At 56.3% G+C, this 25,692-nt stretch overlaps 1 protein-coding gene across 5 annotated transcripts in view; it reads right to left on the bottom strand.

The window, feature by feature from the left end:
* Nucleotides 1–25,692, bottom strand: part of COL18A1 (collagen type XVIII alpha 1 chain) — a 239,589-nt gene that overhangs the window by 2,641 nt on the left and 211,256 nt on the right. For 3 of the 5 annotated variants that reach the window (XM_043525804.1, XM_043525803.1, XM_043525802.1), the window contains 21 exons: nucleotides 24,785–24,820; nucleotides 24,123–24,212; nucleotides 22,763–22,792; nucleotides 22,602–22,628; nucleotides 21,680–21,742; nucleotides 20,074–20,148; nucleotides 19,268–19,303; nucleotides 16,523–16,576; nucleotides 15,396–15,458; nucleotides 14,431–14,496; nucleotides 13,352–13,394; nucleotides 11,906–11,968; nucleotides 10,459–10,502; nucleotides 9,740–9,862; nucleotides 6,154–6,298; nucleotides 5,910–5,989; nucleotides 4,163–4,291; nucleotides 2,122–2,157; nucleotides 1,695–1,967; nucleotides 768–965; nucleotides 328–443 (listed from right to left, as the gene is read on the bottom strand). In XM_043525804.1, the coding sequence (XP_043381739.1) occupies nucleotides 328–443; nucleotides 768–965; nucleotides 1,695–1,967; nucleotides 2,122–2,157; nucleotides 4,163–4,291; nucleotides 5,910–5,989; nucleotides 6,154–6,298; nucleotides 9,740–9,862; nucleotides 10,459–10,502; nucleotides 11,906–11,968; nucleotides 13,352–13,394; nucleotides 14,431–14,496; nucleotides 15,396–15,458; nucleotides 16,523–16,576; nucleotides 19,268–19,303; nucleotides 20,074–20,148; nucleotides 21,680–21,742; nucleotides 22,602–22,628; nucleotides 22,763–22,792; nucleotides 24,123–24,212; nucleotides 24,785–24,820 (1,790 nt within the window). Of the gene's footprint in view, nucleotides 1–327; nucleotides 444–767; nucleotides 966–1,694; nucleotides 1,968–2,121; nucleotides 2,158–4,162; nucleotides 4,295–5,909; nucleotides 5,990–6,153; nucleotides 6,299–9,739; nucleotides 9,863–10,458; nucleotides 10,503–11,905; nucleotides 11,969–13,351; nucleotides 13,395–14,430; nucleotides 14,497–15,395; nucleotides 15,459–16,522; nucleotides 16,577–19,267; nucleotides 19,304–20,073; nucleotides 20,149–21,679; nucleotides 21,743–22,601; nucleotides 22,629–22,762; nucleotides 22,793–24,122; nucleotides 24,213–24,784; nucleotides 24,821–25,692 lie in introns of all 5 variants that reach the window. The other 2 variants (XM_037912360.2, XM_037912359.2) reach the window with 1 other exon arrangement.

A 25,692-nucleotide genomic window follows, 5' to 3' on the forward strand; every position in this document is an offset into this window, starting at 1 on the left:
CCCAGAACTACCCAGCACACAGGCTAACCCCAGCCCCTGGCACTGCACTTAGCCAGGAGGCGGGCTTGTGCCCCGTGAGGAGCCCAGCACCTGCCCCGGGAGGCTCACACGCGCTGTTCCTACAGCAGACGGCTCGTTCCTGGCAGAGCCAGCAGCTTCTGCCCATGGCATTCGCTTGCCTCGCGTGATGCCGGTTGGGAATCACGAAACCCCATCCCCTTCGATGTCAGCCCGAAAGGGGACCCCCCGTGTCGTGGGGACCCCACAGCTGCACAGCAATGGGTCGCTCCCGACAGCGGCAGGAGGCAGCCGTTCTGGGACACCTACCACGCAGAGTCTCTCAGGACATCTCTTCCGTCGAACGAGAGGATGCGAGCGCCAGCTCGGAACTGAGCCTCCGTGCCCGAGAACAGCGCCTCCCAGTTGTTAAACAGCACTTCATCCTTCGGGAGGAAAAACTCGTCACAGCACGCAGCATCGGGTCTGCTGGGACAGCGCACACGACAGACCAACCGGAGCCCCTCTCCTGCACTCAGCGGTCGGCCGTCGGGAAGCGGGGCTGCCGGCCCAGTTCTGCACAAGGCTCCCATGCTTCCCCGCGTCTACGCGCCCCAATCCCCATCTACTGTCGTGGGAGCGAGGGCGCTTGGTGCCGCTTGCCGGATCAGGCCCTGCCGCCCCAGGTGATGGGTGCACCTCTCCGAGTGCTAGCAGGCTAAGCCCAGGGTGTGTACGTGCCCCATGCCCCGCGCCCACCCCCTGCGTACCCGGAGGTTGACGATGGGCACCCCGCTCCGGTCGGCCCTGCGCACGATGCTGTACAGGTCTTGCAGCCGGGAGGACAGGAAGGCTCGGAACGTGCCCGTCAGCCCGACTGCCCGGGCCTGCTGGAAGCACTGGAAGTCGGCTCCCCGGATGCCGCGCATGCTGCCGCTCAGTGGGGCGTTCAGCGCCACCAGGTGGAGCTGGAACAACAAGGCGAAGAGGACCCTAGGTGGTCAATGGCCATTGGCATCTTGCCTCACCCCCAGAGCCGCTGCCCCCCCCCACAAAGAGACTGCCGCGCTTGGGGAGCAGGCAGGAGCCCCCGCTCCAGGGGACGCTCCAACGTAGCTCCCCCCAGAGGTCACCTCCTCCAGTGCTACCAGCAGCATCTCTGCAGGATGCTCCCGCGGACGCCGGGAATGGTCACAGGAGCTAACACTGCTATCCCTCGTGTGCCCAGCCAGTACCAGCTGCGCCCCCAGACCCAGCCCAGCGCCGCGCGTCCCTGCCCCTCCCCATGCTCTCCTGCCAGCCAACGCAATATCTGCCTGACAGGGATCTAGTCTGGCTGCCTCCTCCCGGGGCTGGCAGGCTCCGAGCAGCGGGGCAGGGCTGGCAGGCCGGGCACAGTGCTGGAAGAAGGGGTGCGGGTGGGGATTAGGGGCATGGTAGAGCTGAGCACGACCCTCGGCTTTAGCGCCTGCTCTCAGCATGAGTGCAGGCGACTGCATACCCGGGGGGCCCTTTCCCTCTCACTCTTCCCAGGGACAGCCCCCGCCCCCAGTCTCGGACGGTTTGGGCCCAGCTGCCTGGGTTGGGCTGCCATAGGGTGGCTTAGGGCACTATCCCCTCCGGCCGCGTGCACAGCTCTGCTCTCGCTCGGCGGGGGCAGCTGCCGGGGAAGGCGGCCGTGGCTGGGCAGTACTCACGGCGGGCTGGAAGTCGTGGTGCGTGTGACCAGCAGAGGGGGCGCTCTCGCCCCGGCGGCGTGGGGGGAAGCTGTCCAGCAGCTCTTGCTGGGGCTGGGCGCTGTGGGGCGAGTGGTCGGGAAGGCGGTGGTGGTTGGCGATGCTGTCGTCCGCTCGCCAGGGCCGGGCTGTGGCGGAGGGGTTGTGCTCTCGGCGCGGGTGCAGGAAGCCGGAGGAGGCGGTGTCGCCATGCGAGTAGTGGACACTCGGCGGCTTGTCGTACACTTCGTTGTCCTGTTGGGAGAGAGCGCGATGCTCACTGCCCAGCCCTGGGGCTGGCGAGCAGCCCCGGCCAGCTGGAGGAGAGATCCCTGGCTCTGCGGGGCAGAGTCGCACTCCGTGGGCCTGAGAGCACAGCCCTCAGGGGGGGAAAGAAGGGCTCACTTACCAGCCCCGGGCTGGAGATGGAAGTGTGTTCCTCCAGCTGAAACAAAGCAAGGAGGCTCAGGTTACTGGGGAGTCAGTCACCCTCTGTCCAGGCAGAGCCAGGCTCCAGGCTCCCTGGGCAGCCACACCACACCAATGAGAACAGTCAGCAAAGGGAAAGATTTCGGGGGCCGTTCCAACGCAGCTGGCGGGAGGCTGTGGCCCACGGGCTGCCCAGTGACCACCCCCGCGTCAGAGGGTGCCAGGCTCTGCGGAGGAGCGAGAGGCAGCATGCTCCAGCTCCATGCAGACCACAGGCTTCACCACAGACCGGCCAGGGCCGAACCCCCTTCACACCTGCGCCAGAAATCCCATGCCTGGGGCTATAGCTCAGCATGTGCTTACTATGTGGGGAGATTCCCAGTGCAGTGGTGGGGTCCCTGAGCGGGTGGGGCATGGTGGGGGATTCCCAGTGCAGCGGGTGTCCCTGAGCACATGGGGCGTATGTGGGTGGATTACCAGTGGGGGTCCCTGAGCGTGTGGGGCATGGGAGGGGATTCCCAGTGCAGTGGGTGTCCCTGAGTGGTTGGGGTGTGTGTGGGGGGGATTCCCAGTGGGGGTCCCTGAGCATGTCGGGGAGATTCCCAGTGCGGCAGGTGTCCCTGAGCGGGTGGGAGGCCAGACTCCCCGAGCTGGAAGGCAGAAGGGGCTGCCAACGCTCACTTAGCAAGCAGCATCTGGGGCTGCGAGTGGCCCAGCAGTGCCAGGGGCTCCAGCAGGAGTGATCGGGAAGGGGAGCTGTGGGTGCTGGTACCTGCGGGTCAGTGCAGTCCACACCAGGGGGACGGTGCAGAGCTTCTAAAGAGCATTCACTCCTGTCCCTGGAGAGAAGAATTCTCCCAGCCCCACAGCCGGGTGGCGTTCTGGCATTGTGACGATCCAACCCATGCTTCCCTCCCAGCGGGGCAGGCCAGGATATACCCCACAATGCCAGCCTGTGAGCAACATCTGCCTTGCCCACAGCCCAGAGGCCCCAGACCCGGCCCACCAGCCTGGACAGGGAAGCAGCTGGAGAGCACCAGGGCCCCGCACCACCCCCGCTTCCCAGCCAAGGGAGCCACACGAGTTTGCTGAGAGCGCCTGGCGTGGGCACCCCGCCCACTAGCTGTGTGTCATTAATCCCCAAGGGACAGGGCTGGGGTGCCCTTCCTGCCAACGGCTCTGGCAAGCCAAGCCTGGGAGTAGCGGCGGCACTAAATCCAACCTGCCCTCCCCATCAAGCTGCCCCGGCCCCACGCGCTGGGTGCCGGGTGTGCCAGGAACTGGCTGGGCCATAGGCTGCATGGGAAACGGCCCCTGCGCTGTTTGCTCCCCTTGGCACACAGAACAGGCACTGCCAGGCTCGGTTTCTGGGGCTCTTCCCTGGGAGCGGCAGTCCCAAGGACCTGCTATGTGTCAGTCTCACGCTCAGCCCTCATTCAGCCTGGCTGAGCCTGTCAGCAGAGAACGGCCGGGGCTCTTCTCAGCCCCATTCTGCCCAGCACGCAGGGTGACCTGCATTGTTTATCCGGGAGCCGGACGGTCAGAGGTCTTCAGATTTCACCTCTGCCCATGGCTGGACTGGCAGCAGGCCCAGCTCCTGCTGCTGGAAATGCCCAGGAGGCTTCTGCAGGGCGAGGGGTCTGTGCGAGCAGAGCAGGCTGCAGGGTTGGACTCGAAGGCCCCGATCCTGACAAGAGACACATGCTCAACCATACCCACTGTGCGTCTTTCCCTGCCCTCCACAGGACTGCTCCAAGGGCACGTGCTGTGTCGGCCTGGGGCCTTTGCCTGGCAGCGCCGGGCGCACAGACCTGGCCCTGGCTGGGCCCCGGCTCACCTGCGGTGCTCTTCAGACAGATCTGGACGCAGGTATGTGCATAGCAGCCTATCCTCCCATAACAACCTCGTTCATCAGCCCCAGGCCCCCCCGGCCAGGCTCACAGGCACCTTCTCCTGTATGACGCCCGCACAGTCACTCCCCAGTAGCCTTGCCAGGCTCGGCAGAGCCACCCCGTACTCACCCGGACTCTCCGGAAGCCGCTCCGCACCCGGACGTACAGCTCTTCTCTGTCCTGTGCGAAGACCAGCCAGCCCTCGGGCACCTCCTGGGCCGTGCTCAGCATGGACTGATACGATGGCAAGATCCGCAGCTGCTGGGACACACAAGCGTCAGCGCACAGGCAAGGGCTGGGCTCAACGGCAGGAGGAGCCTCTGCAGCCCAGCACGGAGGTACAAGGCACAGCTCCCGACGCCGGCATGGACTCGGAGGAGAGGGTGGAGAACACCATGAAATGGGCTCAGCAGCAGAGGCCACATGAGCACTGGCATGCTTAGCGCTCCGGCATCAAAGGGCTCAGAGATCGCCCCTCATGGAGGCTGTCCAGTGGATGCTGGGTTCATACCCTGTGTTCTGGAGCTGCCCTGGTGCATCAGAGCAGGGCCCTGGCCAGGACAGCGGCCAGAGGCTTTAGGGAACAGCGTGAAACTCCTCTGGACAATTCTGCCATCACCCACCCCTGGGGGAGGCTCCTTCCTAACGCCAGGGATGTAGTGGCTGCTGTATCTCTTGGCATGAGAGCTGATTCCCCTTGTACCCTTATTCTTGCCATGGTAAGCGTGCATGCTGCTATTCCTACAGTGGTCCAATCCTTTTCTGAACCCGGCGTCTCTGTCTCTATAATATCTTGTAGCCCTGAGGTCCACAGCGTAATTCTGCCTCAGGGGAATCAATTTTACTTTGTCAGTTTAAGATTAGCTGCCCCCCTATCTTACTGGATGTCTCCTTGTTTTGCTGAGGAGGGCCTCACGCCTGGCCTTCTCCATGCCACTGGGGTATACCTAGTTAGAACGACCCCTCGCCCCCATCTCCTCTCTGCACCGAACAGCCCTGTCTGTCTCTTCCCAGCTATGAGCGTTTCTATGGCTCGACAGCTTCCACTGCTCTTCTCGGCCGAATGGCGGATACCTGCCCCTCACAGTGGGCAGCGTGGCCTGTTGCAGAGAAGTGGGCTCTCGCCGGGACACAGGGCCCTCCTGGCACAGAGTGGCACCGCAGAGGAACCACTCTCGCAGCCACGCTGCAGTCACACAGGAAGGACCCGCCGCCTCCCTAGATAAGCTGTGCCAAGGGTTGATTCCCCTCACTGCTAAAAATCGGCCCCTCATTTCTCGCTGCAGCTCCCAGGCAGGGGGGCTTCTAGACTGGAGAGCCCCCTGTGCCACGAATCTCCTGGGGGTAGGTACTTACAGTCCCCGTCCCCCTTCTCTTGGATAAACGCAGGGGTCTGCACAGATCCCCTCACGGGCACAGTGCCGTCAGCTCCGTGAGCCCTACGGCACGGGGCTTTTGGTCCCTGGTCTCTGCCAGTCCTTCCCACGTGGCTCTCCTCACAGCCCAGCTCCCGCAGCGGGTATCACTTGCTTTGTGCTCAGTGCCCGTGACACAGGCAGCCCCTCCGGCCGGCCCAGCCAGCACGAAGCAGAGGTCACTGATTTTCTGACTAGTGCCACCCCTGGCAACCCTAAGGCCTGGCCTCTCCTGCTCCTCTGGGGCCCCCATCTGGATCCCGCTCTGCCCTTCACCCGGGATATTCCTCCTGAGAGCAGATTTCTGAGCTCTCCTACTAGGGCTTGTGTCTGGGTCTCCCCACTGCATTGCCCCCGCCCTCCCCCGGGCCTGCTGGGCAGCTCCGGGCACCCTGCTCACTGACAGGCCCCGGCCCAGACCGCACACGCCACCTGTCCCCTCCCCACAAGCCCTGCCTTACCCCGGAGGAGGTCAACGACCCGCTGGTCCCTGGAGGTCCCGGTGGCCCTGGCGGCCCAGGTGGGCCAGGGATGCTGACAGCTGGAAGGAAGAACAGGCTGGTACTCAGGGGGGTTTAGCACCTCGGTAACCAGGCAGGTCTCAGGCCTGGTGGGGGGGTGTGGGTGGGACGCGAGGGGCATGAACGCGTGGGGAGACAGAGCGCGGGGAGGGGCACAGAGATGACTTCCTGGGCACATACTCACTTTGTCTGTGGGGTCCTGGAAAGGAGGGGGGCCCGGGAGGCCCAGGGGGACCAGGGGGGCCCTGCCGCCCCTCGTACCCAATGCCAGGGGGTCCCTGAGGCCCTGGAGGGCCAGGCAGGCCTCTAATGCTGTCCCCCTTGGGACCCTGGGGATGCACAGGGGAGAGTCTTCTTCAGGTTAATACACACAATCACTCAACCCACCCCTCCCAGCACCACCCAGCCCCTGCAAACCCCCTGCCCCCAAGGATGCAGAGCGCTTGCTTCCCCCTTGCCGACCCTCCCACCCCAGGATGCCGGGCGCTTGCTGGCCCCACTGGCCTCGTGAGGCCTTTCTCCCTGGGCATTGGGCAGCCGCCTGACTCTGTGGTCAGTCCCATCTATACAGTGGAGTAACATTGTATATCAATGATAAGGTAGAATGTGAAGAAATAAGAAGCGATGGAATGGATAAGACAGAGTCCATCTGGGCAAAAATCACATTGGGGGAGAAAACTATTAGAGCCCCCCCCTGGGATAGTGCTTGGGGTGTGCTATAGACCGCCGGGATCTAATTTGGATATGGATAGAGCCCTCTTTAATGTTTTTAATGAAGTGAATACGAATGGAAACTGCGTGATCATGGGAGACTTTAACTTCCCAGATATAGACTGGAGGACGAGTGCTAGTAATAATAATAGGGCTCAGATTTTCCTAGATGCGATAGCTGACGAATTCCTTCATCAAGTAGTTGCTGAACCGACGAGGGGATGCCATTCTAGATTTGGTTTTGGTGAGTAGTGAGGACCTCACAGAAGAAATGGTTGTCGGGGACAATCTTGGTTCAAGTGATCATGAGCGAATTCAGTTCAAATTGAACAGAAGGATAAACAAAAATAAATCTGCAGCTAGGGTTTCTGATTTCAAAAGGGCTGACTTTCAAAAATTAAGGAAATTAGTTAGGGAAGTGGATTGGACTGAAGAATTTATGGATCTAAAGGCAGAGGAGGCCTGGGATTACTTCAAGTCACAGCTGCAGAAGCTATCGGAAGCCTGCATCCCAAGAAAGGGGAAAAAATACACAGGTAGAAGTTGTAGACCAAGCTGGATGAGCAAGCATCTCAGAGAGGTGATTAAGAAAAAGCAGAAAGCATACAGGGAGTGGAAGATGGGAGGGATCAGCAAGGAAAGCTACCTTATGGAGGTCAGAACATGTAGGGATAAAGTGAGACAGGCTAAAAGTCAAGTAGAGTTGGACCTTGCAAAGGGAATTAAAAGCAATCGTAAAAGGTTCTAGAGCCATATAAATGAGAAAAAAACAAAGAAAGAAGAAGTGGGACCGCTAAACACTGAGGATGGAGTGGAGGTCAAGGATAATCTAGGCATGGCCCAATATCTAAACAAATACTTTGCCTCAGTCTTTAATAAGGCTAATGAGGATCTTAGGGATAATGGTAGCATGACAAATGGGAATGAGGATATGGAGGTAGATATTACCATATCTGAGGTAGAAGCGAAACTCAAACAGTTTAATGGGACTAAATTGGGGGGCCCAGATAATCTTCATCCAAGAATATTAAAGGAATTGGCACATGAAATTGCAAGCCCATTAGCAAGAATTTTTAATGAATCTGTAAACTCAGGGGTTGTACCGTATGACTGGAGAATTGCTAACATAGTTCCTATTTTTAAGAAAGGGAAAAAAAGTGATCCGGGTAACTACAGGCCTGTTTGTTTGACATCTGTAGCACGCAAGGTCTTGGAAAAAATTTTGAAGGAGAAAGTAGTTAAGGACATTGAGGCCAATGGTAAATGGGACAAAATACAAACGTGGTTTTACAAAAGGTAGAGCGTGCCAAACCAACCTGATCTCCTTCTTTGAGAAAGTAACATAGTTTTTAGTCAAAGGAAACGCAGTGGATCTAATTTACCTAGATTTCAGTAAGGTGTTTGATACCATGCCACATGGGGAATTATTAGTTAAATTGGAAAAGATAGGGATTAATAGGAAAATTGAAAGGTGGATAAGGAACTGGTTAACAGGGAGACTACAGCGGGTCCTACTGAAAGGTGAACTGTCAGGCTGGAGGGAGATTACCAGTGGAGTTCCTCAGGGGTTTGTTTTGGGACCAATCTTATTTAATCTTTTTATTACTGACCTCGGCACAAAAAGCAGGAATGTGCTAATAAAGTCTGTGGATGATACCAAGCTGGGAGGTATTGCCAATTTAGAGAAGGACCGGGATATCATACAGGAGGATCTGGATGACCTTGTAAACTAGAGTAATAGTAATAGGATGAAATTTAATAGTGAGAAGTGTAAGGTCATGCATTTAGGGATTAATAACAAGAATTTTAGTTATAAGCTGGGGACGCATCAACTAGAAGTAACGGAGGAGGAGAAGGACCTTGGAGTATTGGTTGACCACAGGATGACTATGAGCCGCCAATGTGATGTGGCCGTGAAGAAAGCTAATGCGGTCTTGGGATGCATCAGGCGAGGTATTTCCAGTAGAGATGAGGTATACAAGCCACTGGTGAGATCTCACCTGGAATACTGTGTGCAGTTCTGGTCTCCCATGTTTAAGAAGAATGAATTCAAACTGGAACAGCTACAGAGAAGGGCTACTAGGATGATCCGAGGAATGGAAAACCTGTCTTATGAAAGGAGATTCCAGGAGCTTGGCTTGTTTAGCCTAACCGAAAGAAGGCTGAGGGGAGATATGATTGCTCTCTATAAATATATCAGAGGGATAAATACCAGAGAGGGAGAGGAATTATTTAAGCTCAGTACTAATGCGGACACAAGAACAAATGGATATAAACTGGCCACCAGGAAGTTTAGAATTGAAATTAGATGAAGGTTTCTAACCATCAGAGGAGTGAAGTTTTGGAATAGCCTTCCAAGGGAAGCAGTGGGGGCAAAAGACCTATCTGGCTTCAAGATTAAACTTGATAAGTTTATGGAGGAGAAGGTATGATGGGGATAACATGATTTTGGCAATTAATTGATCTTTAACTATTCATGGTAAATAGGCCCAATGGCCTGTGATGGGATGTTAGATTGGGTGGGATCTGAGTTACTACAGAGAATTCTTTCCTGGGTGTCTGGCTGGTGAGTCTTGCCCACATGCTCAGGGTTTAGCTGATCGCCATATTTGGGGTCGGGAAGGAATTTTCCTCCAGGGCAGATTGGAAGAGGCCCTGGAGGTTTTTCGCCTTCCTCTGCAGCATGGGGCATGCGTCACTTGCTGGAGGATTCTCTGCACCTTGAAGTCTTTAAACCACGATTTGAGGACTTCAGTAGCACAGACATAGGTGAGAGGTTTTTTGTGGAGTGGGTGAGTAAGATTCGGTGGCCTGCGTTGTGCAGGAGGTCAGACTAGACGATCATAATGGTCCCTTCTGATCTTAATATCTATGAATCTAGCTCAGGGATCCCCCAGCCCCACCCCGAGTCCCCTGAGACTGGTCCCATGAAGGACCCCCCTGGGGAGGGCCACAGTGCTGGCTGCATGCTGCCTGCCCCGTCAAACTCTCCATCACTGTGCCCAGGTGTGCCCACCCTAGCCCCATCCCCCATCCCCTTGCCAACAGGGGCACCTCACCGGAAGGCCAGGATAGCCCTGAGGACCTGGAGGTCCAGTGACGCTTGGTCCGTACAGTCCTCCCCCGCCAGACTCCCCCTTTTCTCCTTTCAGTCCAGGGTCCCCCCGGTCTCCTTTTTCACCCTGCCGAAGGGAACTGACATTAGTCTGGGCTGCCCGATGTCCCCAACCCTCCCCCCCACCCCCACAGGGACAGGGTGCTGTGAACTCCTCCACACACCCTGCTGCCTGCACAGGCCAGGACTGGATGAGCACAGCCCCCGAGGGCAGGGGTGCGGTGACACGTGCCCTGGAAGGCTGGGCAGCGGCTGCGCCGCCCGTCCCTGCAGTGCCTGGGTGGCGCATGCTCTGAGGGGACAGACAAGCAGAGCGCGCCCGCTCCAGGGAGTTACCGGGACTGCCCTCTGCAGGGCGCCCCAGGGGTGCTCAGCCTGCGGCGGTGCCCGTAACACAGGGTGCCACCTGGATATTCAGGGACACTGAGCGCGGGCATCACTTCCTGGGGTCACAGCTCTGGAGCCGGGTGCTTGAGCCAGGCCAGTCTTGCCCTGAAGCCACAGCACAACGGGCTCTCCGTGTGCAGTGACAGCTGGGGATGCCCCCTGGGACTCCTGCCAAGGAGGGGCACCGGCTCCGTGCACTCCTGCTCCTAATGCCCTCAATGGCAGCAGTCCCACTGATTCCCAGGGGGCAGCCCCACATCTAGGCGAGGCACTTACCCGGAAGGTGGAACCAAATTCGTTGAGATCATAGGGGAACTGGCCTGCGAAGAGACAGGAACAGAGTCAGGAGTGGCTAGCGGGCGCTGTTAAGTCCCACCGCTGAAGGTCCTGGTACATTCCCTGCCACTCTCCCCATTGCTTCGTCCCCAGACAGCTACCAATGGCTCACCCCGCCGGGCTGGGGTGACTAGCGCCAACCGCAAGGGCCTTCTAACACGCTAACGGAACATTATTAAGGTGCAAAGTCAAGCACCCGGAAGTAGGAAAGGCGGGAATTAAGGCTGCCTGCGGGAACAGCACTCTGCCCCTTTGTGTGCATTGGGATATCGTCTCACGACATGATGGCATGCTGTCGTTTCCTCAGAACCAGAGCACAGGCGGGCGGTGCTCCCTGATGAGCAGCTAGTCCATATTTGATTTTCTTTTCATCGTTCAGGCTTTATTTACTGCCCCCTGTTCAAACCCTGCTCTGAATCCAAATGATTCATTTCCTCATGAGCTTTTCTATGCAGCTCAGCACTACGGTATCCGAGTGCTCTACAAACAGTACTGCATTTATCCTCTCCCACTCACCTCACATTGTGCTGTATTATCCCCATTTTACAGATGGGGGACTGCGGCACAAAGAGACTATGGTCAAAAGTATCCACTAATTTGGGGTGTCCAGTTTGAGACACCTAGGCATTGTACAGCACAGCTCCCGTTGACTTCAGCCACAACTGTGAGTGCTCAGCACTTCTGCACCTCACACCCCAGGCTCTCAAGTTGGGCACCCAGAATATTAGGAACAAACCAACCAAACTTTCATGGGTGGTCACTATTAAGTGACTTGCCCAGCATCACACAGGAACTCTGTGGCAGAGGCAGGGATAGAATCCAGTTCTCCAGGGCAGCATTCAACTGCCTTCCCCACAAGACCATCATTTCTCTGCCAGCCCCGCCTCATTGGGGGGGGGGGGGGGGATAGCTCAGTGGTTTGAGCATTGGCCTGCTAAACCCAGGGTTGTGAGTTCAATCCTTGAGGGGGCCATTTAGGGATATGGGGCAAAAATTGGGGATTTGTCCTGCTTTGAGCAGGGGGTTGGACTAGATGACCTCCTGAGGTCCCTTCCAATCCTGATATTCTATGATACTCATTCATGGCACACCTTCCAACTTCGGCAACAATCGAGGCAGGTCCTGCAGACAACACCTTCCTTCACTGCACAGCCCTGACACCGCCTCAGAGCAGGTCCGCCCTGAACGAGGCCAGGGCCTCACCTATAGGGAACATGGATTTCACCAGCTCCCGGGCTCAGCCACCCGTGTCTCTTTGCGGAGACTGCCAAATGGTGCGATTTGCACTGACCTGGTCAGCACGATCTTGCACATGTCACTGCAGAGCCATGAGGCAGGACCAAGTCCGGCGCAGCGCAGATGGAAGATCAGGGATGTGCTCACTTACCTGGGGGCCCTGGGGCACCTGTGTCGCCTCGTTCACCCTTTTGTCCTGGGGCACCCTGGTAGCCTGACAAAAGAAAGCACCAGCATTGGCCTAAGACTGTTCGGGCCACGGAGGAGAGAGGCAGGGAACTACCGCAGCTTTTAACTGTGCCCACCACGTACCCAGGGCGAAGGGCAGCAGTCCTGGAGTAACTGCAGGCCAACACTGACCTTCGAGTGGCAACCACAGGATGGTACATGCGCTTGGGCACTGGAAGGCAGCACACACCTGCACAAACACCCTCCATCCGAGGAGTGGGGGACTGCACAGCCCCTGCCACGCGGTGGGGCGCTCCTGGGCCATATGCTAAAGCAACCATGCTGCAAATTTCTACTGGCCCGCAAGAGATATGAAAACGAAACAGTCTCCTCCTGAGCGCCGGAAGAGACAGGGTGGTTCACATGTAGAGTCAACTCCCCTGGCAGCGAGAGAAACAACCGAGCAATGCAGTCAAAGAACAGGGCTCTGGTGGGGTCCAAGTGCTAATGCAGAAGAGGCATGCTGGAGGTGGGCTTCCTAGCGTCTTCCCACCCTAACCAGAAGCTAACGGCAGGATCTCTTACCACACAAGAGCCATAGCCCTCCACTGGCAGCCAGCAGCAACGATCTCCGTTTGCAGCTAGAATGACGGCGGCTATCTAGGACAGCCTACACCCAGCACTATCCCTAACAGTGACCAAGGGTGTGCAAGGCAGCTCCCCAGCCAGACCAACCACGGGTGCTTACCAAGTAATGTTAGTCAGGCCCTGCCAGGGGGTAAGATGCCATAGCCAGGGGAGAGATACAGCCATCGGATCCGGGGTTACTCAGGAAGTAGGGCTTGTGGAAAACTTTCCACCAAAACTGGTTTTGATGGAAACCTGGCTTTCTGAGGTCATGCACGCTTTTGCGGAAAGTGTCTGCTTGCCATGGGAAATGTCAACTTCTCATCAAAAACCCCCAATGCATGAAAACCAGCACCTGAAATATTTCAACTTGGATATTTCAGTTTCCAGCCAAAACATTTTGGGTTTCATCTCCTCACTGAAAAGCTGAAATTGCGATTAAAAAGAAGGATTTGTTCCTCTTTGTAGGACCAGCCCCATTCCCTGCCCAGCCCTATCAGTGAAGGTTACAGCATAGCATGGCACAACACAGTAACAAAGGGGTCCGTTATCCCGTAGCCAGCTTAGACATCCCATAGCACCCAGCACTGTAGAATCCAGGACAAGGGTAACCAGGCATTACAAACAAGCCCCCGCTTTGTACGTCTCCTGCTTGGGCTTTCTAAAACCCCACCCTTCCTCACGGCCATGCTAAGATCTCCAAAGGCGTTCAGGGAGGCACCATCACAAAAGGTTCATGGGAAAAGCTCTGATTTCCTTCCCCCTTTGCTGCAGAAAGCCCCAGCGCTAGCATCATCCTTACCAGGCAATCCTGGAGGGCCGGGAAGGCCCGACTCACTAAATGCCTGAAAAGATAGAAACAGCATCGCTTTAAAACAAAGCACACTTGCCAGGCATTCTGCCACGTGCTACAGCCAAGGTCTCCCCAATGATGCTACGTTAGACCATGTGCCAAGCATGTGCACAGAACCTCCCCTCTTGCTGGGACTCTCCCTGCCAGCAAGCAGAGCTCACTGGTTCCTCTGCGTTTCCCAGAGCAGACGTGCTGGGACACAAACCATCCACCTCGTTAGCGAGCGCCCTGATCACTGGGAGTCCAAGATCCTGCCGCCTGCCCAGTCCCACATGCTGTGCGCAGGCCTGGTGAAGTCACTGGGCTGTGGGGCTGCCCAGTGTGCAGGGGGCAGAATCTGGGCCTAGATTTCACTCTCAGGTTTCAGAGCGGGGTTGGCTGTTTGCTTACTCTGGGTCGAGGACTGCACGGTGCCTGCGAGGCTAAACCAATGACAGGCTGCCATGAGCGGCCACTGCCCAGCCCTGGGGAAGGCTTTGCTCGGCCGCTACAGGGGATGGCAGGCTCCATGCTCCCACCACCCCGTGCTGGGCAGGCCCGGGGGGTGCTTGGCTGGTCCCGGTTTCTAGGTGGATTTACCCTGAAGTTGCTGAGCAAGGCAGAGAAATAAACGGGGGGCCCTGGGCCCCCGGAGACACGGCTCACTGCTCTGGGGAGCTGGACGCGGCACCTTCTGCACAGTGCTCTGGGAAAGAGGCTCCTCCTCTGGCTGGACAATGCCGGGAGACAAGCTAGCTATCGGGCAGGCTGGCTAACCCAGCGGGTGCAGCATGCAGCACGCACTCAGGCTGTCGTCCTTCAACAGCTCCCGAGCACACGGCCTGTTAGCCCCCCTCCCCAGTTGTGCTCATGGAATAAGTGCTCCCGGACATGGCCGCCTAGTGAAAGCACCCCTCTGTGCCCACCGGTGTGCCTGCCGCCAAGCACACAGGGGGCAGTAAACAGCAGGAACACCTTTCACGGCCCTGGCCATCGTGTGACCCTGACCCCAGAGCATGGCGTGATGACGTGCCAGGACTGTTACTTACGTTATTGTCGTAGACGGACACTACACTGCCAGGGGCACCTGGGGGCCCGGGGAGACCCGGAGGACCCTGCAGAGAGAGGAAAGAGTTCATTGGGTTCCAGGAGGCTGGACTGATGCAGTCAGCCTGAGGGTCTTACTCCTCCGCAGACTAACCAAGACCCCCACTGCGGGTCTCTGCCCAATACAGCTGGACGCAGACACCCACGTCTCCAAAAGCACCTGGACACCTCTGCCCTGAATGCCCAAACAGAGACGCGGAAGGCCTGGCCAGAGCGGGTGGCGGTGGCAGCGAAAGGGGGGCGAGGGTTTCAGTCAGCCATTGGCATCCATCACGGTCCCCTTCCCCCTGCCCTCTCTGCGCAGGACTGGCTCCCTGCTGGCACATGCCACGCAGCGCCCCGTAGCATGTCGGCAAGGTGGGGACCGCAGCAGAGCGCCCGTGACTGATGGCTGTTTCCCTCAGGGCCCTCCACTCCTGGAGCCCGCACAGCAGTCGCCAGGCTGGGACACGTGGGGACGGCTGCCCCTGGCCCACATGCCTGTTTCCTTTCACAAAGCAAACCAAGCTCCACGCCGACAACGTGGGCACCCCCAGCCCAGCCCTCCGGCCCTTTCCCCGGCGCCAGCTCTAAGGACAGGGCGGATGCCCTGACCCCGGGCATCCAAGGGTCGTCACCACACCACAATCCATCACCTCCTCTCTGATTGGCTGGCTGTGGGGTTTTTGGGTGCTGTGGGGGTTGGGGGACCCTGAAAACGTTTTCCACCCTGGGCTGCTCTTGCCAGCATCCCTGTCCTCCGTCCACCCCCCAGCCCAGCCCTCCCCTCTCACTCATTAAACCTGTGTGGTGCCTCTTCCCCATGCGGCGGTGGTTGCCCTCTGCACAGCGCCAGGGCAATGCGGCAGGCCATTGCCAAAGCCAGCTGCAGCACCTCCGGCATGCCATCGTCCCCCGGGGCACTCACCTGCAAGCCGAGCCCTCCGGGGTCCCCCTTCTCGCCCTTCAGCCCGTTCATGCTGGGACGACCCTGCAGACAAACATCAAGCCCAGGGTTCAGAATGGAGTAACTTATTGTAGACACTGCTCACTCCCACAGCTGGGCTGACTCCAGCTGAGGGCACCACACCACACACGGCGCCCGAGGAGGGCCTTCTTAGGCTGCACTCCTCTCGCTAAATCAGAAGGGAAAATGCCCCTGGGAGGGCGGGGAACATGCCCCCAACGAATCGGAGACGTTTGCGAGCCCCCAAACTCTACCAGTTCATGTACTTCTCCTGACCAGTGCTCTGACCGTCCAGTCTGAGCTCCCGTACAGCACAGTCCAGAGACCCGCCCCACAGTAATTCCCAGCGCAGAGCTGGCAGAAAAACAGCCGATGTTGGTTTAAAAATTGTCTGTGCTGGAGAATCCACCGCGACCCTTGGGAAATCGTTCCAGTGGTTAATTACTGTCACTGTTATAAACGTACACCTTATTTCCAGTCTGAATTTATCTGGCTTCAACTTCCAGCCATTGGAGTGTGTCAGAGCTTTTCTCTGCTAGACTGAAGAGCCAGTCATTAAACATTTTTTTCCCATGTAGGCACTTACAGACCGTGATCAAGTCACCCCTTCACCTTCTCTTAGGTAAGCTACATAGATTGAGCTCCATGAGTCTATCACTATAAGGCAGGTTTTCGAATCCTTTAATCATTCTCACAGCTCTTCTCTGAATCTCTCCAATTCATCAACATCCTTCTTGAATTGTGGGCACCAGAACCAGACACAGGATTCCAGCACTGTTCGCACCAGTGCCAAATACAGAGGCAAAATATCCTCTCTACTCCCACTCAAGAGTCCCCTGTTTATGCATCCCACGACAGCAATTGCTCAGCTTGCTTGTGAGCATCTGGTGAAAACACGACCACAGCAAGAGCTCTCCAAGTGAGCCAAGCTGTGTAGCATCGCCAGTATTCCCCATTAGCCTCAGCATGGGGGTGTCTCCACTTCTTTCAGACAGGGAGGCAATGGGGGCAGTGCTGGCTAGTGAAAGGAGCACCAGACCCAGCTCACCCAGGGAACAAACCAGAGACAAGTTAAGAGAAGTTCTTACCGGTCTGCCAGGAAAGCCGATTTCCCCCTTCTGTCCAGGTTGTCCATGCCGGCCCTAAAGGGGAGAGCAGGAAAGGAACACACACTCAGACTGCACACCCATGCAGGAAAGACATGGGCAGAAACAGGGGGATAAGAGGTGCAGCTGGCTCTGTGCTGAACTACTAGCTACGAAGGACAAAGGACACTGGAGTGGAAAAGCCTGGCCATGCTTCATTCCTTTGTCCTCAGCATGCACCTCCTGGCTCTGTGCATTCCTGAGTCTATCAGAACAGCCATACTGGGTCACACCGACGGTACATTCAGCCCAATCATCTGTCTTCCAACCATGGCCAGAGCCAGGTGCTTCTGGCAGTCGGAGGTTTAGGGATACTGAGAGTGTGGGGTCGTGTCTCTGACCACCTTAACTAATAACTATTGACAGACCCATCCTCCATGAACCGATCTAGTTCTTTTGGGAACCCAGTTATACTTTAGCCTTTACAACATCCCCTGGCAGTGAGTTCCACTGGTTGACTGTGTGTTGTGTGAAGAATTACTGCCTTTTGTTTTAAACTTGCTGCCTATTAATTTCATTGGGTGACTCCTGGTTCTTGTGTTATGTGAAGGGGTAAACAGCACGTCCCTAAGCACTTTGTCTGCATCATTCATGATTTTACAGACCTCTGTCACATCCCGCTCTTTAGTCATTGCTGAACAGTCCCTGTCTTTTTAACTTCTCCTCATATGGAAGCAGTTCCATTCCCTTAGTCATGTCTGTTACCTTTCTCTGCACCTCTTCTCATTCGGGTATCTTCTTTGAGATGTGGAACCAGAACTGCACACAATATTGCAGATGTGGGTGTACCAGGGATTTATACAGTGGCATTATGACATTTTCTGTTTTATTATCCATCATTTTTCTTATGGTTCCTAACATTGTTGTCTTTTGTTGACTGCTGCTGCACATTGAGTGGATGTTCTCAGAGAACTACCCACAATGACTCCAAGATCTCTTTCTTGACTGGTAGCAGCTAATTTAGACCCCATCATTTTATATGTAGAGTTGGGATTATTTTTTCCTATGTGCATTACTTTGCACTTATCAACATTGAATTTCATCTGCCATTTTGTCACCCAGTTTGTGAGATGCCTTTGTAACTCTTTGCAGTCTGCTTTGGACTTAACCATCTTGCGTAGTTGTGTATCGTTTGCCAATTTTGCCACCTCACTGTTTACCCCTTTTTCCAGATCATTTAGGAATATGTTGAATAGGACTGAGCCCAGTACTGACCCCTGGGGGACACAACTACTTATCTCTCTCCATTCTGAAAACTGACCATTTATTCCTACCGTTTGGTTCCTGTCTTTTAACCAGTTACCAACCCATGAGAGGACCTTCCCTTTTATCCCATGACAGCTTACTTTGCTTAAGAGCCTTTGGTGAGGGACCTTGTCAAAGGCTTTCTGAAAATCTAAGTACACTACATCCCCTGGATCACCCTTGTCCACATGCTTGTTCACCCCCTCAAAGAATTCTAGTAGATGGGTGAGGCATGATTTCCCTTTACAAAAACCATATTGACTCTTCCCCAACAAATTATGTTCATCCATGTGTCTGACAATCTTGTTCTCTACTATAGTTTCAACCAATTTGCCCAGTACTGAAGTCAGGCTTACCGGCCTGTAATTGCTGCGATCGGCTCTGGAGCCCGTTTTAAAAATTGGATTCACATTAGCTATCCTCCAGTCATCTGGTACAGAAGCTGATTTAAATGATAGGTTACAGACTACAGTTAGTAGTCCTGCAATTTCACATTTGAGTTCCTTCAGGACTCTTGGGTGAATCCCATCTGGTCCTGGTGACTTATTACAGTTCAGTTTATCAATTTGTTCCAAAACTTCCTCTAATGACACCTCAATCTGGGACAGTTCCTCAGATGTGTCACCAAAAAGGAATGGCTCGGGTGTGGGAATCTCCCTCACATCCTCTAGGGTGAAAATGTATGCAAATAATTTATTTAGTTTCTCCAAATAGCCTTGTCTTCCTTGAGCGCTCCTTTAGTCTCTCCATCATCTAGTGGCCTCACTGCCTATTTGGCAGGCCTCCGGTTTCTGATGTACTTAAAATTTTGTTGCTGTTAGTTTTTGTGTTCTTAGCTAGTTGCTCTTCAAATTCTTTCTTGGTCTGCCATATTCTACTTTTACACCGGACGTACAGAGTTTATGCTCTTTTCTATTTTCCTCACTAGGATCTGACTTCCACATTTTAAAAGGAGGCCTTTTTGCCTCTAGCCACCTCTAGCTCTCCTGTCCTTAATGGGTGGGCCTGTCCTGCAGCTCAGATAGTGCACGTGAGTTGTGGGCATTGCTCAGCACCGATTCACAGACACCCGGGTTGGAGGCCACACGCTTGCTCCTAGCAATCTGACCCTGGCTATAGAGTCAGAAGGGCTCCAGAGCAAGCTCTGGGGTTTGCCAAACCCTTGGTTCCTCTGGCCAACGGCCCGTGTGGGGCTTGCTAATGAGCACTCGCTCTGAGCACCACCCACTTGGGCTGGTGTTTCTGTCACAGATCCAACTTCGGTACGTCTCAAACCAGTTCTGAGCAAGACAAAAAGGAGGCTGCTCCTGAGTATGAAGACCATCCCCTGAACACACAATCTGTTTGCGTGACGCCCAGTTGTAGTGAGCACCTGGCACACAACGAGCGTGAAAAGCCATCCCTTACTGACAGAATGCTAGAAAGATGCAGGTGCTAACTTACCGCTGGGCCCATGGGTCCCACGAGCCCCTGCTCACCCTGTGTGCAAAGAACAGGAAAAGAGTTAGCATTATGATGCACATGTGGCCACCCACAGCCTCTTCCTGGGGCTATTTCTCCATCACCCCCATGCTGATGTCACCTCCCCATCTAGGGGTGCTGCGGCCCCCCCTGAGCAGTGGGAAGGAGGATGCAGCAGGCTGTGCCTCCCCTGTAGTCCCCAGCACCGCCCACCCTGAGCACAGCTACTAACAGTGCTCACGTACCGCCGACAGATACAGGGGCCCTGGGACATTTGGGGAATTGTGTCCGTGTTGTCGACAACACACCCGACTGCCCTGCAACCTCTCTAACCATGAGCCAGCCTCAAACTCTCCTCGCTCCTGCAGTGAGCTGACCTCCCTCGGCAGGATCGGCCCTGGCAGCTGTGGGGGGCCAAAGGGCAGGGACGGCTCAGTGCCCTGGCTAAGCATCGGAAGGAAGTGGGGGGGTTTGAGATGAAGGAGATGGTGCAGGGACAGAGCAATGTAGGCCAGTGGTTATTGGAGCTTACAGTGCAGTGAGTCATGGCCAGTTGCAGCCCCAGGCTGGCATGGTGACTGGGTGTGAGCCCTCACTGCATCCCCCCGCTGCTCTCAGTGTAGCCACTGCCCCCCAGAGGCAGAGAAACCTTCATGTAAAACTAGCCCCTGCCCTGGGGCTGGCCACTCCTGACTTCCCAGGGCGTGGCGCTCCACCCTGCCCTGGGGCGCCCAACGCTGGGTGAGCACCCAAAGCAGGCCAGGCGAGAGCCCGAGTCCGTTCGTGACCTTGTCTCCTTTCGTGCCGGCCGAGATGCCCGTCCCATCTGGGCTGATGATCGCTCCAGGCTCTCCTTTCTCACCCTTCCAGCAGGAGATAAAACAAGCAGGAGTCAGAAGAGAGACAACCCAGCCCCTGCCCAAACAACAGCTGCCTTCGCACGGCTCTCTGCGGCTGCCCAGGTGGCAAAGGAGATCTGCTCTCAGAGTTTCTCTAACAGTGAAATACAAGCCCATGAGCGTCACAGAGGGCTACGCTCCGGCGGTGAACTCACCCTGAGTGGGGCGGTGCTCTGCTGCACGGCCCAAGAGCAGACTGTGACCTAAGAGAGGTAGGGCTGACAAACGGAGGGGGACTTTTGTCCCTTTCCTTTGCTTCTCCACCATCTCTCTGGGTTCCCAGCGTGGGAGACCACAGCTTACCGTAGTAAAGTGTCATTGCTAAAGACTGGGGCTAATGAAAAATAATGGCACAAATTACTCATAGATTCTAAGGTCAGAAGAGACCACGGTCATCATCCAGTCTGAGCTCCTGCACAGCACAGGCCAGAGACCTGCGCCACAATAATCCCTAGAGCAGAGTTTCTAGACAAACATCCAATCTGGATTTAAGAAGTGCCAGTGATGGAGAATCCATGACCGTTGGTAAGCTGTTCCAATGGTTCATTGTTCTAATGGTTAAAAATGTACACCTCATTTCCAGTTTCAATTTGTCTATCCTCAACTTCCAGCCATTGGATCCTGTTAGACCTTTCTTGGCTAGATTATTAAATATTTGTTCCCCATGTTTTGTCACCCAGGTAATCAAGTCACCCCTTAACCTTCTCTAAGTTAAAGAGGTTGATCACTAACAGGCCTGTTTTCTAATCTTTTAATCATTCTTGTGGCTCTTCTCTGACCCCTCTCCAATTTATCAACATCCCTCCTGAATTGTGGGCACCAGACCTGGACACAGTATGGAAGCAGCGGTGGCACCAGTGCCAAATACAGGGGTCAAATAACCTCTCTACTCCTACGCGAGATTCCCGTCTCTGCATCCCAGCACCGCACAGCTCAGTTTGCTCAGCTCCATTGTGAGCATCAGGGGACAGAGCTAGCACAGCAAGAGCTCCCTGAGCCAAGCTGGGGCTTCTCACGGCATCATGGAAACCCCATGACTGGAGACATTCAGAACAAGACTCAACGAAAGGCAGCAGGGAGCAGTCCTGCAGCAGCAGTGGGGATGGAGGGATGGGATAAGCCAGTAGCTGATTTTACACCTGGCATTTCTCTCATTCTGCTGGGTTCACTGGGACCAAGCTGCTGGAAGGAGCACAGCTGCTCTCCTATTACTCTCCTGGGATCTGGTGACGCCTCACAGACTGACGGCCGCCAGCATGGTAGCTCAGGTACCTGACCCAATATGAATTTCCATGCCCCAAGGAGTCCAAGGCCAGTGCTGTGACAGGATTGTGTCTGGTCCCTTCCACTATGAACTGGGAGCCGGCGAGTACCCATCAGCGGGGCTGGGAGTCAGAGAGCAGGAACTTTGTAGACACAAGGAACATCACATCGCCACAAGTCAAAATCACCCAGTGAGCACTAGGGACAGAGACAAGCAGACAGGCCAGCCTACCTTTGGTCCTGGAGTGCCTGGGAAACCTGGCTCTCCTGAGTCTCCTTTAGGTCCCACTGGGCCCTGCAAACGGAAGCAGGGAGGAATAGCCATGAAGACAGTGTAGTGATGCAGGACACTCCTTTACTTCCAGTACTGTGGGCTTCCCCCAGGGGGGCTGGAACAATCTGTACAGTGGGGGTGCTGAGAGCCATTGAACCAAACTGTAAACCCTGGATATGATGGAATCCACTTCAAGCCATTACCCCTAGTTCCAGCACCTATGACTTCTCCCAAGGTGGGGCAGGCAGGGAGACGCCTTCCCAGGGGTTAGAAAGCTCAGGCCCACAGAAGATGTTTGCAGCTTGCTTCACAAGCAGCCTGGTTGCTTTGGCAGGCAGGAGTTTGCACTGAATGTATTTGGCCAAAAACACCCAAACAAACGTCTGCAACGTATTACTGCAGGCCAAGGTACCGGGTGGCCCCAGCGTGTCTCGCACAGCCTGTGTAGCGAGCGCGTCTCCACAGACAACGTTACTCAGCCGTGTAAACCCTTAAAGCTCTTGAAAGTGACGGGAATCGAAATGAACCTCAGCTCTGGCCCAGTCACAAGCAGGCCTCCACAAACACCCCAACCCACCATCTGACAGCGTCGGTGTCTCGTGGGTGCCCTGTTAGGAACAGGGAAGAGGCCAGATTCTCAGCTAGTGTACGCAGGCTTTGACTCCAATGGGGCTACACGGATTTACACCAGCTGGGGATCTGGCTCAGAGAGAAACTCAACATTTAGCTCCAGGTCCAGGCTGTGAACACCCCGGATTGGTGGGTGTCTGGATCTGGGGGTTGGTTCGGGCTCCCACCGGGGACATGGGCTCCTCAGCACGGGGCGCAGGTAGCTTTCCCATTCTCAGGGCTCTGTCAGTAAAATCATAAAGCTACTCACCGGGAAGCCAGCTTGGCCTTGTCTGCCCTGAGGAAAGAAACAGACACCTGTAAACTCTCTCTCCTCAGGAACTGGGAGAAGTGTAAAACTGTTGGTGCACAAAGGGGACTGCTGGGGCTGCTGGCTGGGCAAATGGCAGGGGGATGCTCAGGGCTACGTACCTCAGGGCCTGGTAAACCAGCTAACGCTTTCTGAAAAGGAAAAGATACATATTAGACCACGGACCCCCGCTGTCTTCCTCCTGCCTACCTCAGCGATGCCCAGAACTGACTTTCCGCCAAGGGAGGGGCTGACCCAAAGCCCCCTGGGGTCAATAGGAGACTTTGCACTAACTTCAGCCGGCTTTGGCTCAGGCCCACTGCTCTGCTTGCTAAGGGCGATGTGCCCTCTCCCAGGGTGAAATGCCCCAGCCGAACTCGGAAGGCCATGCCGATGGGTTCTATGGGTTTGGTCCTTTCCACTTAGTGCCACTTATTCCCTCTCCCACTGACATGCTTTTATCCCCTCTGCTGCACGCAGCCATTGTGTCAGGGCCTGGAGCCACAGGCCCTGTGCTGAAGATCTCACCATTTAAAACAGTTAGAGATAACCAAGCAAGCTGTCTGAGCCATTAGGAACATAACCTAAGACAGACCTCTGCCCATTTACTCAGTTTAGCTTCTGTTTAACCGTCCCATCAGTTTGTTCTAGCCCATGTCTTTAATCACTCATTCACACGTCCAGGGGCACACGCGCGTCCTGTCGTCATGTTCAGGGTGCACATGGGTGGCGCTGGGCTGGGCTGGATTTCCTGCGGTGTACTTTTAGTTATAGCACTGGCCTGGTCTAGCTCCCATTTGTCTGCGTTTCAGCTCCAGCCAGCTCTGACTTCCCTTTGCCTAAACCCTCCCCTCTCTTCTTTCCTCTGCCAGCCCCTACTGGAGCTCCCTGCCCTCCCACCTGGCCCTCTGAACAGCGCTAACGTTCACACAGCTGAGTTTGCAAAATGGCAACGGCCTCCACTCACACGGGTCCCGATCCTGCAACTGGAGGAGGACAGGCAGCAACCGGCCCCTGCCTGCAGCCCTGCCCAGGCACGAGGTGCGGCAGGGCACAGCCACTTGCAGGGCTGGCCCACGTGCTGCCTCTCTGAACTCACAGGGGTATCAGCGTGTGGGAGCGCTCTCAGTGTCGGGGCTTTTACTCCAAGTTAAACAGGTGCCTCTCCCCAGGGAGCAGCTCCACAGCCCGGACTAGTCCCGCAGCAGTGACAGACCTGCTGACGTGCACTCAAACGCAGCCCGGCTCCAAGCTGCAAGAGCCGTGGGATGCTGGGGCCCCAGCTGGGGGTCAGCACCAGCCCATAGTAACTCACCAGTGCCAGGCGGGCACAAGGTGCTGCTCAGCCTGGTGCTAAGCCCGAGGGAACTGGCACACAGCAGCCGGTTGTGACTGCTGCCAGAGTGTGGGCAGAGAGGGAACAGCCTGCGCAGAGGGGGCCCAGAGACAGGAGTGCAGGCCACAGGGGAGAAGCGTCCTTACCTCTTCACCCGACGCATAGATGACCTGCCCCGGGGGTCCAGGGAGCCCAGGGGGCCCTGGGGAGCCCACTCCATCTTGGCCTCGTTCACCCTGAGAAAGACAATTCAGTGCAGGCTTCCTTCCTACTGCACCCAACCTCAGCCCACACGGCCCCCTCTCGCAACTGCAGGGCCCTCCCCCCAAGCCTGCCCCCCCCTTACAACCATTGGCGCAGGCCCCCGAGCCCAGACCACGCGCCTCACTGGGCCCCCGAGCCCAGACTATGCCTCCCCCACCTTGCCCCCATAGTGCTAGGCCCATGAACCCAGACGGCGCCCCCCACCTCGCCAGGCCCCCGATCCCAAATTGCGCCCCCTCCAGCCCAATGGGGCTGGGTTCCCAATCCTAGGCCCCCCCCCCCACCCTGAGCAGCTGGGGGTGGAGACAGAGCTTGGCGATCGGAGCAGCCCAGAGGCTGGTGGGCCAGAAGCTGGGCTGGGTTGGCATGGAGGGAAGGGAGCCAGCCAAGCAGGGATGAGACACTGTTCATAATCAACAAGGGACCAAAATACGCACACAGACGCTACCCCCGAACCAGAGCAGAGCTCAAGGGGCTGGGGGAGGTCGCGCCGTGTGCTCCCCAGAGAACAGCAGCATGCCCCAGCACCCAGCACAGTACTCACCTTAGCCCCCTGGATGCCCTTGTCACCTTTGGGTCCCTGCAACGAGAAGCGGGGGTGAGAGCTGCTCACCTCCGGGCCCAGGAGAGAGACACAACACAACACACAATCTTCACGTTGCTACGGTGGCCTCTGAATCCACACTCCAGGCGTCAAGTGGCAAAGTGCCAGCCTGGCAGAAGGGGCAGGCTCTGGTACCTACGAGGGTCTAGCGCTCACTTCAGAGACAAACTAGTCCTGCCTCCGCCGTCACGGGAACAGCAGTGGAGCTGGTCCAGAGAGAGCAAAGAGACAGAACAGGCTCAAATGTCCCGGCACGTCTCCTGTGGCTACCAGGCTGTCCCCATTAGCGACCGTGCGGCGAGGGACAGCCCTGGCGGGAACGGCGCCATCACACAGGCAAGCCGCACGAATGAACCGGAAACGGAGGAGCTGAGCCTGACGAGGTAACCAAATGGGGTGAAACAGTCCTCCTTGGGGCTAGCGGGAGTTGCAGCTCTGCTGATGAGAACGCCCCTGCCTCTTGGCATGGCCCGTCCTGTCCCCAGGAGAACAGCAGATGCGCCCCAGGATCTATCTGCTAATGGAGTTTATACACTGGGGCAGGGCAGCGCACCAAAAGGAATCGGAAACCTGGCCAAACACAGAGCAGATTGGGACCCTCTGGAGTGCTGGGGGTGTGGGCAGGGACAGCGCGTGGAAGAGATGGGAACCGGGCAGGGGTGGGAAGCGATGGCCAGGGACGGGCTGTGAACAGCCCAGGCAGGTCTGCTCAGCCGACGGAGAGCGACTCAGATGCATTTCATCGGTCTGCAGCGAGGACTTCAGTGACAGGGCAAGGGACACCTGACATTTGCCGCTGGGGAGCAGAACATCTGTATGTGTCACTTGAACGGTACATAGCAGTGAGA

The sequence above is a fragment of the Chelonia mydas genome, chromosome 11, assembly GCF_015237465.2.
Source record: "Chelonia mydas isolate rCheMyd1 chromosome 11, rCheMyd1.pri.v2, whole genome shotgun sequence".
Taxonomy (NCBI): Eukaryota; Metazoa; Chordata; order Testudines; family Cheloniidae; genus Chelonia; species Chelonia mydas.